This window comes from Acomys minous (genome assembly GCF_964271855.1).
Source record: "Acomys minous genome assembly, chromosome: 7".
NCBI lineage: Eukaryota > Metazoa > Chordata > Mammalia > Rodentia > Muridae > Acomys > Acomys minous.
In genome coordinates, this window is record NC_140488.1 from 101,537,623 (window position 1) to 101,552,008 (window position 14,386).

A 14,386-nucleotide genomic window follows, 5' to 3' on the forward strand; every position below is an offset into this window, starting at 1 on the left:
TAGATCGCTGTGAGTTCAAGGCCAGCTTGGTCTACAAAGCGAGCCCAGGACAGCCAAGGCTACACAGAGAAACCCTGTCTCAAAAAACAGAGAGAGAGAGAGAGAGAGAGAGAGAGAGAGAGAGAGAGAGAGAGAGAGAGAACAGAAATAAGGAGTTTGACGTCTTAATGTTGGACTTATCTAGGCACAGAATGGGGCAACCAGGAGCATCACCGTCATTACAAAGTACAGGAGTAGAAGTTGGCTAAAGGAGCTCTGTGTCCGCAGCTATGAAGTGGGCTCTTAGGGAGGTTTGTACTAACATGAAATATTTGTGTGCTCATGCAAATCTTGCTTTTTATAAAACATTAATAAAGATGAATATTATCCCAATATCATTTACAATATTTTGCTTTTGATTCTTTTAATCTGTGAGAAAAGCCCTGAGATGAGGGCCTCCCACGTGGGAGAAAAGCCTCCCACGTCTATCTTCTGAGAGACTTAGCTAGACCTGAGAATTAAAATGACAAAAATAAATTAATGGGATAAAAAAAATGAATTTATGAGGTAAGCTATGGTTTGCACATAAAGGAATGAAGACCCAAATAAACGGTGCCATTTACCAAATTTAACAAAAATTATGATTGGTGAAAACATCTAAATTATGTAGGGAAGCTAAAGGAATTACTTTAATAAGATCTATATAGAGTTCTTTCAATTTTATCTTGTGTTTTCAATATTTAGAATGCTATTAATTTTCATATAAAAAGGATACATCACCAGATCTGGTGGCACAAGCCTTTAATTCTGACTAATCAGAGGCCAAGATAGGAGGCTCACAAGTTCAAAGCCTAACTGACCTACACAGTAAGTTGAAAGCCTACCTGAGAAACTGTTGAAGAGCCTTTCTCAAAGCAAAAACTGCAAAAGACCTCAGGACAAAGCTTAGTGGCAAATCATTTGCCTACCATGTATATGGCCCTAAGTTCCATTCTCAGTACTGAAAGAAAAAAATAGGACAATTTTCAAATGGGAATATCACCTCCTGCTCAAACTGTGATACATTTACACAACGGAATACTACTCAGCTATTCAAAACAGGGAAATCGTGAACTTTGTAGGCAAATGGATGTAACTAGAAAAGATAATCTTGAGTGAGGTAATCCAGATCCAGAAACATAGACATGGTATATACCCACTTATAAGTGAGCATTAGCCCAACATATATGACCTCTGAGAGACTCCAATCAGCGGTGGATCCTGATAGATGCTGTTACTCACAACTGGACTGAGTGCTGAGAGTTGTATTGAAGTGTTGGGGGGATGGAAGGACCTGGAGGGGTCAGGAGACCCACAGGAAAACTATCAAGGCCAGTGGATCTGGACTCAGAGGAGCCTACACAAACATACACCAAACAAGGACAATGCATGCAGAGAACCTAGACCCGCGATTCAGATCTAGCCAATGGACAGCTCTTTCTCCAGGGTTATGGGGGGAGCAGGGACAGCCTCTGACATGAACTCTGGTGCCCTTGATCACTTCCCCTTGGTGGGGAGGTCCTGTGGGCATACAGAGGAAGTGGAAGCTGGAAGCACGCTATCCAGATGAGACTTGATAGGCTGAGGTCAGACAGTGGGAAAAGAGTCACCACCCCCACCGCCCACTCCTCAGAGGTCTAGGAGAGGGGAATAGGACAGAAGAGGGAGGGAGCATGAGAATGAATGTAAAGGTACAATCAGGATGTAATGTGAATGAATAATCAATTTTTTAAAAAGAGAAAAATACAATGAACTTCAGAGTGATTACGTGAGGTAAAAAATTCAGAGTGGCATATTCTGGACTGGCAGTGTCTTAACCCCCCTTCACCGTCACATTGCCAACAGTGTCCTGGCATTCATTTACAGATCTATCATCTACCTTTGAAACATCTGTGCTGGTGACTGACAACCAGCTTGGATACTGTGGTTAAAAATAATGTTTGGAGTCCAGACTGGAGCTCTGAGTAGTGGTGGCCTCTTCCAAACATAGAGCAGCATGAGGAGCAGACATGGATGACAGGGCTGAGCTGCTAGATCAAGATGCCTGAGCGTTGGTTCCTATGGTGACCTGTGAAGCCTATTCACTACTCTTGACCCAAGAAAGCCTACAAATTCATGCAAATCAAAGGGTTCAAATCTCCATTTTCACTTTTAAGAACACTTATGAACTTGCCCAGGCCATCAAGGGTATGCATATCTGGAAAGTCACCAACTATTTGAAAGAAGCAATGTATGTGCTTCCTGAGGTACAATGGTAATCGTAGGTAGGTGTGCTCACACCAAACAGTGGGGCTGGACACAGTTGGTGGCCCAAAAAGAGTGCTGAATTTTTGTTGCACATGCTTTAAAACACAGATAGTAATGGCGAACTTAAATGTGGATTCTCTAGTTATTTAAAATATCACTTAAGATGCCTTGATGAACTTTCAGGGTTCAGATTAGCCTGTGTATGAGCTCTCCCTGCCACACTGAAAAAGAGCAAATTGTTTCAAAGCCAGAAGAGGAGGCTGCTCAGGAGAAAAAGATATGCCAAAAGAATTAGAGAAACAAAAACTTAAGGCAAAGGAATAAATTCAGCATAAGATAAATGCAGATAAAAGTAAAAAAAAAATGATGTTTGGCCTACTCTACTGAAGTGGTTGATTGAGACTGTAAGAATTACAACTATATTTTTTCACCTTCTTCACCCTTGGTTATTGGATGTAATTCTGAGTGATTTTCTAGTAAAGCAGAACCAAATATCTTCACATTCTTATAGAGAGGGGTCATCTAGTAACCAAGTCCAGAAATAGTGAAATTTAATCTTGTTACTGTTCTCTCTTAGCATTGAACAACAAAAGAACTTTCTAGTTAGTGGGGCTTTTTTTTTTTTCTTTGATGTGACATGTTCACTAAAGTCACTGGCATGGATTTCCTGAATACTTAAGTCTCTGTGGCATTCTACAGGTTGAGTTTGATCAAAGATATGGCAGGGCACAGAGGTTTTTCAGGCTCCACTTTCATATTTATACTTTGGAAGTTCAGGGTCTCACCTAAGGAATCACTCTCAAGCCACGCAATTCCAAGCCCATCTCATTTTCTTTTGGCATTTAGTGTTTTATGTGAAAATTTACATGATGGCAGATGGAACTCTTTGTGAAAAGTGGTCCACGTCTCCAGAAAACTCTGTCAAGATGGTTCTCTGATTTATCGCAAAAGGTCACGGCTAACAAACAGCTTCCTGCATTTTATCCAGTCTTTAAACCCAAGCACTGATAATCATCGAAATATAAAATGTTAAAACTGACACGGAAAGCATCATTCCTTTTCCCTTGAGAAACTATTCAATTTGACCAAGAAAGCTGATCCCAGTTTTGCACCCTCAGAACTCCCACATTAAGGATCAATATTCTGTATTAGCTCCAGCCTGAAGAAAGCAAATAGAAGCACAAGTTGCCCCATCTGCTTTCCGGGACTGTGCTTTGGAACTTAAAATGAAGCTTCTATTTAAAGCAGGGCCTACTCTTCTTAGCTCTCAGAGCCCAAGAGGAATGTCCAAGTGCAGACTTGAAACCGTCGGGAGCTCACGTGGCCCTACCCATTCTGGAAACAGCATGTGCTTTGCAGTTGCATTCTCTAGGTCTGGTAATTACACAACCAAAACCCAAATCAGATGATGTGATTTTACCCAACAACAGCCCCTTTGTGGAGCCTGTAATCATTGTTTATACTTTCCCATGTCAGTCTGCGGGAGTCCCCCCTCTGCTTTTTTCCCTCTCATTGGCAGCTGCTGCTGCTGTGAATGTTTGCTTGAAACAAACATTCCTGGGTTCAGGCGGCTGTCCCCACACTCTGGGAGACCCATGCATGGCCTTGCATTATATATATCCCAGTGGAGTTTTCATCAGCAGTGGCAATGCCCTGTGCCAGGAGGCTGGAGGATGACCAAGGATGAGGTTGCATTCTTTCACCTCTGTGTCACGCTCAAGTACCCCTTTCTGTCCCTATTGTCCCCCACTCCTACCCCCCACCCTGTTCCCTTGATGAGTCTTGACTGACGATGCTTGTCTGGGTTCTCTCTCAGGGATAATTTGGAGCTCATATTTCAATATGACTTCTGGGGCCTTTGAAGTCCCAGCTGCAGGAGTAAAAGCACTGTAGTGATTAGGGGCCAGCCCTCTCAGAGAAGTGGATGGCTACACAGTTGAATCTGAAATGCAATTAAAAAGAAGCACCTGGGATCAAATCAAGGCAAAGAATGTGACTTTGGCTACAAACAGATGGGGGCTCATTTGATCACAGAAGAGTGTCATCTCTACAAAGTGTGTGATTCTAAAACCCCTCAAACATTATATATTCAAAAAGGAATGGAAACAAACATGTAACAACAAAACCTCCAACTTGAAATAGAGCAAATGGATGCATGAATTCTTGCTGACACCTTCAGTGTGGCCTATGGACAATTAAGCCTACAGATGCTCACACACAGACACAGACACATGTGAAGTCTGTTTTCTTTTTTGCACTGCTCTGGCTTATCCTCCTCCAGACACTTCTGGCCCCTTGTTTCCCCTGACCTGTTCACAACTACTCTACCCTTCTACATCCAGGGTTCATTTCCCAGTGGCAGGGCCTCTCTAGGCTATGCAGGTGTACTATCCATGTGTGTGTGCGTGTGCAAGCATCATGTGTGTGCTTGTTTTAGTAGCACCTTCCCTCCACCAGAATTCATCTATACCCCTTTCTCCTTTCCTTAGACCAGTGGGTGGCAAACAATGGCAGCCTCAGAACTGACTAAAAGGCTCAGTACTAGTGTGTAGCCCAGGCAATCTAACTGCCTCATTCCCCACCACCCTACGCTAGAGTGCTGAGATTACAGGTATAAGCTACCACAACTCATTTAAACCTCTATGAACACCTAAACCAAGACTAATATTTCACCGGGCATAATAGTGCACACCTACAATCCAGCACTTATGAAGCTGTGGAAAAAGAATTACTGATGGTTTAACGCCAACCTGGGCTATATAGGTGATAGGTTAGCCTGGGCTACAGAGTGAAACTCTGTCTTAAAACAAAAGATAGATGTTTCTGGTATATCCAATTAAGCTGCTGGAAAAAGGGGAGAACAAAATTTTAAGAAATTTATCTTACTCCGTCAATACAGATCGTCTCTCCTGACTTCTATTTTTAAAGCATTTATTCCTATTTTTCACCTAGAATAAGAAAGAGAAATTCTTTTTGGTGTCTATCCAATGGCTTTCGTAACTCAAATTTATTCTAAGTCAAGGGCCAGCAAACTTTTCCCACAAATTATCTGATAATAAACACTTTTGGCTTGAAGGCCGGGTGTCATTTGCAATTACTTTAAGTCTGCCACTGTGGCACAAAAACAACCACAGACAAAACCACACAGACAGGCAGCTGTAGACAATATATACATTGACGGGCCTAGCTGTGTACCAATAAGCTTTACATACCCAAACAGGTGCAGGCTGAATACGACTCATGTGCTACAGTTTACCACCCACTCCTCTATGCTTCCAATAAATACAGGAAAATATTCAAAGTTGACTCAAATAGTGGCTGAGGTTCTTTCTAAGGAGCTAAAAAAAAGAAGAAGAAGAAGAAGAAGAAGAAGAAGAAGAAGAAGAAGAAGAAGAAGAAGAAGAAGAAGAAGAAGAAGAAGAATGATTTCTAGCCATGCTTCTGTGTGTGGTTCAAATTATGGGTTGGAAAGGACTGAGCAAGGAAAACAAAGTGTTCCTATAGATATGCAAAAGTGGTTACTTGCCTCAAAATCACCGGTTGATGGGACATGGCTACAATTTTCAGGGTCTTAGCAAGAAGTAAACCCAACTCTGCCCTACTGCCTACTGCTTAAAGGCAAGTAAACTCTTATTCTTAGTCATGCAACCCACTCAGATAGACAGGAAATCTCCAAGTAGCTTGGATTAACTGTAGAGGGTTTCACCTTGTCTAGTTAAAGCCCACCAAAGCAGAATGAAAGAGGGGCCCTGTTCTCACATTTTGTAAATCATAGCACCCTTTTAGGTACCACTGAAGAGGGGAAAAGGGCTTGGAATCCCTCCTCCCAGATTACTTAGTGATATCTAGAAACCTTTTTTTTGGTTGTCACAACTGGGGCATGCCTGGTATGACTGGTAACTGGTGGTCAGAGAGTTCCATCACAGAGACTCTCCCAATCCAAAAGATGAGATTTCCAGAGAAAGAATCAGCTAAAAAGGCGGGATGAGGGAAAGTCTACCAGATATGTGTCCATCTGCCTCTAAGACAAGCTGTGTATATGGTCCAATGCAAAGTCATTGTCTCCTTAAATACCATGCGATTTTGGAAAGATTTTGTTTGTAACTCAGTTGTCTCGTTCTCAAATATGAACTGTGTAGATGACAAAAGTCACTTGATGGATGCTGAGAAAGAGGACTTTGAGCTCTCCTGCTAAGTTTCTCTATTTCTCCTCATTCTCTTTCATGGTCCAGGCTTCCTCTATGGTTTAGTCACTGTGGCCATCACTCCTTCCATTGGAAGAGAATCTTGGAGAATGTTTAACTCAGAGCTCAAAGTAAAATCTCATCCGGATACCTTCTCAAATTTTATTCCACACACAAATGAGCTGGGTACATAAACTGAAGATTCAGCCCTGTAGACCAGGGAACAGGTAGATTATACATCATGCATGGCCTTGCACTTTCTCTGGTAGTATAGGCCTAGTGGGGTATCATCTGTACTGTTGGCAGAATGTAAGGGAAGTATTTTCATGGTACAATTATAGTCCACTCAAATGAACTCACTTCTCCCAGGGCATGCAGATAGAAATTCTAGAAAGAAACATTTTTTAAAAAAATTTGTTTAAAAAACAAGACTTCCTGGGCTTCCATGTTCCCACCACCAATTAGTGAACTACAGAATCCACTTTCCATCTGACATATCAAATCATCCTACAGAACCTGTGGGCACCTCACACAGGCTTGCTCTCTCCTCCACCTCTTTAATAACCCATGGAAATGTTTGCCCCTGGCCAACAACTGGGCTTGGCAACTCTCTGGAGAAAGTTCCTTGTTGATTCTGTAAACCACCCAGCAGCCATCCCTAAAAAAAAAAAAAATGTCTTTCTGGGAACAGGCTGAAGTTTGAGAAATGATAGGAAAGGAAACCTGTTCATCAAAAGGGAATGAGCTCCAATTTGCACTTGCATTTGCATTGGTTAGAAACAGGTGGAAGGCCTGAAAATGTGAGCCTTTGAAATGAACATGGAGCCCAGCAGAAGGAAAGTATGTTCTATCAGCAAGCGTCCTCTGGACCCAACCCATCAGGCAGCCTGTATGCTGAGAATTTATGGATGTGTTTTCAATTTCTCTGACAGAATCTGTTTGGATTGAGGACGGCTGTTTAATCTTTGAAATAATGTGTTCCATAACAAATGCTGGAATCACATATAAATTGCTCCCTTCATTCTGTGAGCCAAACCCTGACTAAAGAGGTTTGGAAATCCCCACAAGGTGCTCTTTGCTTATTGCTCATTCAGAAAGAAAAAAAACATTTCTTTAATGAAATATAATGTTGAGGAACTGCCAAAAATAGAAGCTCCCTATCTGCCTTCACATAGTTTCTTTCTAGCCAATTAACTACCAATGAACTGAGAAGAGCCACAAGCATAGGCATGCCAGCACCGTGCACATGGCCCCAGGCAGAAATGAAGTTTCTGGTCCTGACTCAACCTACAAAAATCCAGGAAGCCCATGCATGACCCAGACTTTTATTTGTGAAGCCATTCTGGCTGAGTTCCCAGAAGCAATACTGAAAGGTTGTCACCTTTGGGACAAATCCTGTTTGTTCATTATCACTCTTTAGTTTTTAACTACATCATTTTAAAGGGAAATATACAAGGCCTTCAAAGGCTGTTCTTTCACGAGTTCTACAAACAGACTTATTTCTACAATAACACTCCACTGGAGAGTTTTTTCTTTATCTAGTGAGTGTTAGGTTTTACACTGTCTGAAACTAAGCAACGCATACACATTCTTGTGTGGCATGAGATCTTGTTCTAAATTTCAAATTGATCAATGTATGGCTCATTCATTTTCATGATTTTCCTTGCCAAGCTAACATAAAAATACAGAAAAAGAAGATTTTTTAAAAAAATTTTAAGTATTTTCTTTTCTATAACCCCATCCCACCCCATGAACTGGGAATTTACAAAGAAACAACTTTGAAAACTCTTAAGAGGTGTGCATTTTGGGATTTTTGTTGGTTTGTGGGAGGTGTTTTTGTTTGGTTGGTTGTTTTTGGGGGGGATTTTTTTTGCAAAACTATTAACAAGAGCTGGAAAGAGAAGTACTATTATCAAAGTGGTGTCTGTGTGTGTGTATGTGTGTGTGTTCTTTGCCAACACTAAATGAATTTCCAATGATAGATAATGAGAAGGCTTCATAACAGAAGAAAACAATAGCTACATTTGCATAGCTACATTCTATGCCAAGATTTCACAGTAGTACTTAAATTTAATTCTCACAGGCATGGTAATGGGTGAAAGACAGTATTTCAGTATACGAGACGGAGAAAACCAGGCTCTATGATAGTGGTTATCAGCTTTCCTAATGCTGTGACCCTTTAAGATAGTTCATGTTCTGGTAAGCCCCAACCATAACATTATTTTCATTGCTACTTAATAAGTGGAACTTTGCTACTGTTATGAATTGTAAATATCTGGTAAACAGGATATCTGATCTGTGACTCCTGCGAAAGAGTCATTTTGACCTCCCAAAGGGGTTGTGACCTACATGTTGAGAACCATTTCTCTAAGACGTTTGATAAGGTTGAAAGTGTCATTCAACCAGGTCTTGATGAAGCTATAATTCAAGTGTAATCTTGTGGGCATCTCACATTTATGTAACTCCCTTTTCTCCCAATACTGAAATGCTGATAGGATATAACTAAACTTAGGAAGGTTTGGTGTGTGTGTGTGTGTGTGTGTGTGTGTGTGTGTGTGTGTGACGCCAGTGGTGTGAATTTTATCTCTAACTCTATGGATTCCTGTGAATTCTGTACTTGAAAGCTTAACAGATATTTCCCCATCAACATTTACATATGGAGCTCCTTGTCTTATCTAGCCAATCTCAGTCAATATAGCCAGTCTGCCAGGAAGCTTCTTGGCTCTTCCAAGCAATCAAGCCTTTATTCATGAACTTGACTAGAGCATGCTTCCCATCCTTCTTCATCTAGCCAGACTCCGGACGTCCAGACTCACTGTCCAACAGCCAGAATGGTTTGTGAGCAGCACAAGTCAAATTACGTCACTCCTTTTTAAAGCCAGAGTCTTTGCCTGGCCCTTCAAGATCCTGAGGTAACTACTACTGTGTGTTCTCCCTCCAAAAAGAAACAGACTTCAAACCCTTCTGCTGCCCCAGGCCCTACTGTATCTGTAGCCATTTTCCCCAGTGGGACCACAGCAGGCTAGGACCCTTCCAACTTAGGACATTTGCACCTGATGTCTGTCCTCTCTCGAGGATGCCCTTCTCCAAACTGGTTTCCTTCCTAGTTAGAGGCTACTCCTCTCACTGCAGGTATTAATCAGCAACTCTTTTGGGTTTTTCTTTGGTCCTTTCTTCTCTTTTCCTTTTTCTTTTCAAGCTTTCATTGAAAAAAAAAAGCCCCAGTGGGGAAGAACACAATTCAAGCCCTTCTGATTTCCACTTGCATTAAATAAAGAGCAGTAAGCCAAGCTGCACTTCCGAGCCAAAACAGAACAAGCACACAGATGGCCTAGGGAAAGTGATCCTGCCCTATCCTTGGAAATTCAGAGGCCCAAGCTGAATTTCGATTTAGTCATTGACCACTCTGCCAAGAACAAGGAATTTTCAATCCAACCACATTGACAACACAATCTGCCCAAAAATCTTGCAAAGCAGGTCTTTCCCATGGATGGTTGTGTCAACAACCATCACAAGGAGGCTTCAGGAGTCCCTGTTGGGAAGAAATGTGCAGTGAAATGACCTTTTTCCCACTTGCAATATGTTTGTTGAAAACTGTGCTTATTTTCTTTTTAAAAATAGAGTTCAAACATTTAATTTTTAATAAGGTACCAATGCTTACAGAGTGTTACAGTTTTTTTGTTAAAAACATCCAACACATTACTACATGGCTGTGGCAAAACCAAATGTAAATATATCCCATAAAAAATCACACATAGGCTTATTCCCAGCACACCTAGTATGGCAGATAAATAGTTATTACCATGCTGGCAAAATGAAATCTGGTTAATGTTTCCCAAGTTGGATATGCTGGCTCTGCATTCATGTAAAACATTTTAAAGATTAGAAGCTGAGTCAGACAAACCACTGCCCAAATCCAAAAGGTGGAATACTGCAATTATGGAGGAAGTCTATCATTCTCCTTTGTTAGTTTCTCATCTCCAGCGCAGCATCTGATAATGAATCCTGAGCAGAGCATGCACATGTTGATAACTTAAAGTAAGCCATTCTCACCTAAGTATAACAAATCATTCTCAATTTCCAGTTTCTGTGACTTTTTCCACTCAGAATGTATCTGTGTCCATACTCTGCTTGGAACGGCCTTTGGGAAGTGCTGGGTACAGAACTGTTCTTGGAAACAGTGAGGGCTGAATACTTGAAAATTTTCTTCCAGAACATATGCCCGTCCCTAAAAGTCACAGGAACACCTGCATTCCTACGTGATGCACTGACAAACACTGACACTAATTCCACATGTCTTTTGGGGGTAGCTATTCTTTGGTGTTCTAGAACCCATTTTCTTAGTAACAGAGAGGGAATGCAAGAAATAGGTGGTGTCCCTCATTAGAAATCACCTTCTCTATTGTACATTTTGGTTTTGTTTTGGTTTTAGTATTAAGAATGGATTCAGAAAGACTATAGACTATTTTACAGATGCCTGAAGGTTTTGGTTCAGGAAAGCAGGAGGAGCATCATTGGGAAAGACGTTTATCTCATCTTTGTGTCCTCGTTCTTATCACACCACCAAGTGGATGGGAACTCTACATTGTGATACAGCAAATAGCCTCAGAGTTACTATATAGGTGCTTTCATAACAGTGACAAAGTGCAGGGCAGTGTGTTCCCCTGGGAGCTTATTCAATGGCAAATAAATCTTTGAGAAGAGCTGGACTCCCTGGAAAGAAGGCAGTGTCCACAACACACTCCCCATCCTTGATCTTAGCCTGCCTGTCTGACCACAGCTTTGATCCTCAACCCCACCCTAGAGGATCAACTTGCGAATGAAAAGAAGACTGCCTTATATCAGGCTAGTCACACTTTCAATTACTTCCATGAGTTCTCAGCATCTCCATGGTAAGCAGTAAGAGAAAGACACAAATGTCTTCAGGTTCCCCTTGGTAACTTTGGCCCAGAGTAAATTTATCCCCTTTTCTTCCTCAGTGGACTCTGCTGGATTAGAGCTGAATCATGTGATTTTGCTGTCCTTTGGCTATGTCTCCACCATCATCCATTGTTTTTAAGCTATTTTACACACACACACACACACACACACACACACACACACACACACACACACACAAACCAAACAACAAAACATCAAAAATGGGGCTGGGGTCTCATAGATTATAAAGGCCAGGTTATGACTAATACTGTCTTCCCGTTATAGATCAACTCTGAGGGGAGCCACCTGGGCAAAAGAGGGGAACCACATGAAGTAATCTTTCACACTTAGAATTTACAGTCCAGGAAAATTCAGCTTCATTTACACTGTTCCATGCAAAACGTAATAACAACCCTAACATTAGGATCTACTACATAATATTTACATGTTGCAAATGAGATGATGAACTTCATTTGCTTAAATGAAGGCTTAAAATCTCCTCTATTACCTGGATAGTTTCACACTGGTGTGTCTATTTAGTGTTTTTTCAGAGGGAGACAATTAATTACAGAAACAAAATACTTGGAACATAATTTTCTACAGTTGTCAGCATGATCTGACACAAAATGATTGCTTTCCAGAATACATATTTCTTGTACCAATAAGAAGATTCAAAATTAAAATTATTATTAGGCCTGAGAAACAGATTCAGCTTAGAAATGAATTTTCTTTCTAATGTGAAAGAATTGTTAAGATGCAAAAACGTTATAAGAATGTTGGGAGGGATGTTTGGGAGGGTTGTTACAAATTAGAGAGGAAAAAAAACACCAAAGACAATGGTAGGGACAGGGACATGATGCCGGAATTTAATATGACAGATACATTCCCCTCCCCAAGTCAATCCCCCTTCCCTAGTAACAGAATCTAAATTTCTCCAGAAAGTAATGTGTCTAGCTAAAAAATTTCCTTCCTGTACTCACTGACATCTAGGAGCATGGAGCATGTGACAGAATTCCAGCCAATGGTTGTATGCTAAGCATCCCTGGGAAAAGCTTACCTTTCCCAGAGATACACATTGGATATTTTTAGTCTCTTCCTCCCTCTTCCCACACAGAAATTTGACATCCCACCTGGCATCTGGGCAACACTTTTACAACCATGAGGTACTAAGCTAAAGAACAGAGGATACGAAAAGTGAAAATGAAATACCAGAAGAATTTTGGAGCCCTGGCAATTGTGTGGAAACAGTCCTGGAGTCGCTATCTCCCAGGTTTCTTACTTAGGCTCACAGTTAGTTGGATTTTCTGTTACAGTCAAGTGCACATATACCTGATGCATCAATATCCAGTGACAATAAGATTGAAAAGAATGATAATGACTCCGTGAAAAGTAAGAGGCAAAGATGAAGTGAAATGGCAAACGATATAAATCTTACACAGATTATGAAATGGACCTGAAATACTAATTCCTTCCTGCATAAAAGACAGAAATGCAGAACTAAAGGAAGGAAATTATCATTAAGTTCAAATGCAAAGAGACCCAATGCTTCAATTGGCTGTATAAAATGTAACTCTGTCCTGTGCTGCAATTGCCAGTTTGAAAGTACAAGTTTAGGCATTAAAACTAGACATTTTATATCCTACAGAGCAGAGAATGGAACAGATTTAGAATCAATTTGCTATTTCTCTTATAATCCATTTGGAAGAGTTCCCACTGAGAACTCATATGCTTCACTCTCATCATGGCTCTAGCTGAAAGACCTGAGAAGAAAGTTAAGTAGAAACACTGGGTAGCTGTGTTTTTGTTTTGTTTTGTTTTGTTTTTGTTTTTTGTCTTTTGATTTTTTTGTTTTGTTTTGTATTGCACATGCTACTTGGAAACAAAAACACACTACAGCAATCTGGAAGAACACAGGCAATAGTTCATAGAAAGTGCTGGACTGATCAATTGATGGATCAAATGTACAGGTAACCATATAAATAAATGAAGCTGATGCTTTGAGGTTGCAAATCAATGATGAGGCAGGTGTCCCTTCAAGGTAGAAATGTATCCCTTTTATAAGAGACATGTCCGCATAGTACTATATGGTTCATTGTCCAAATGTTCACTGTCCAGTCTCAAGTTATTAGTCTTCTGGGGAGATGTGGTTTCTTCATGCTCACTATGGTGGGCACAACTAGTTCTGACTGATAAAGAAGCCAAACAATGGACTTGAGAACAAAAGCAAGACATGAGATGGTCATGAATAGACCATCAGAACCTGCGTGAAGCTTTCATTTTATCCAACCTTGATTTTCTTTTCTCTTTCAATAAAATAAGCACAACATCTTCAGTATGATTCCTTAACCTACTAGCAAAAAATTTAGGAACCCATATATAACAGCAGCATGCTGATAACCCTTTTTGTCTTTTGAACTCAAAGTTTCACATGTACTCCAAAATTACAAATATCAACCTTGAGTGAAGGCGCGGAAGTTTCTTCTGTTCCATGTCTTTGTCTAATTCACGTCATTTACACCCTCCCACATGCCCCCAAAGCAGTTAGCAAACTTATTAAGAAACATAGCTTGGAACTCACAAGAGGTTAAAGCTATAAAATGCTTACTAATTTATGGTTCTGCATTTTTGAAAAAAAGTTTCATCCTTCTCCCCCTCCTTTCAAACAAGGATTTCATTTCTGCTGTCCCCAGTACATTTTTTTTTTCATTAGGATCATAACGTATCATTTGATTATTTCTTTAAAAATCATATAATTATTGATCTTCTCAAAATAATTGCCACCTTATTGCTAATTAAACATGATGGATTCAGGGTCCTGGTTTGCCATCTGGGCCATGTGTCTCAGAACATCCTTTTTTGTGATGATCCCAAGAAGTCTCCTGGAGTGGAAACAAAACAAACAAACAAAAAAAAGAGAAGTCAGCCTGACAGAAGAAACTCATCACCAGGCTAGGGACAGGCAAAATTTCCTAGCTGCCCTTATACTTGGACAGGACAAATAGTGTAAGCTCCAGCCA

The 14,386-nt window shown here is 40.6% G+C and overlaps 1 protein-coding gene across 4 annotated transcripts in view; it reads right to left on the minus strand.

Annotated features, from left to right (window-relative positions):
* Nucleotides 1-10,067: 10,067 nt before the first annotated feature.
* The window catches only part of CLCN4 (chloride voltage-gated channel 4), a 68,403-nt gene continuing 64,084 nt past the window's right edge, over nucleotides 10,068-14,386 (minus strand). For all 4 annotated transcript variants that reach the window (XM_084790585.1, XM_084790584.1, XM_084790587.1 and 1 more), the window contains one exon: nucleotides 10,068-14,248. In XM_084790585.1, the coding sequence (XP_084646711.1) occupies nucleotides 14,158-14,248 (91 nt within the window). In that variant the 3' untranslated portion in view covers nucleotides 10,068-14,157. The remainder of the gene's footprint in view (nucleotides 14,249-14,386) is intronic.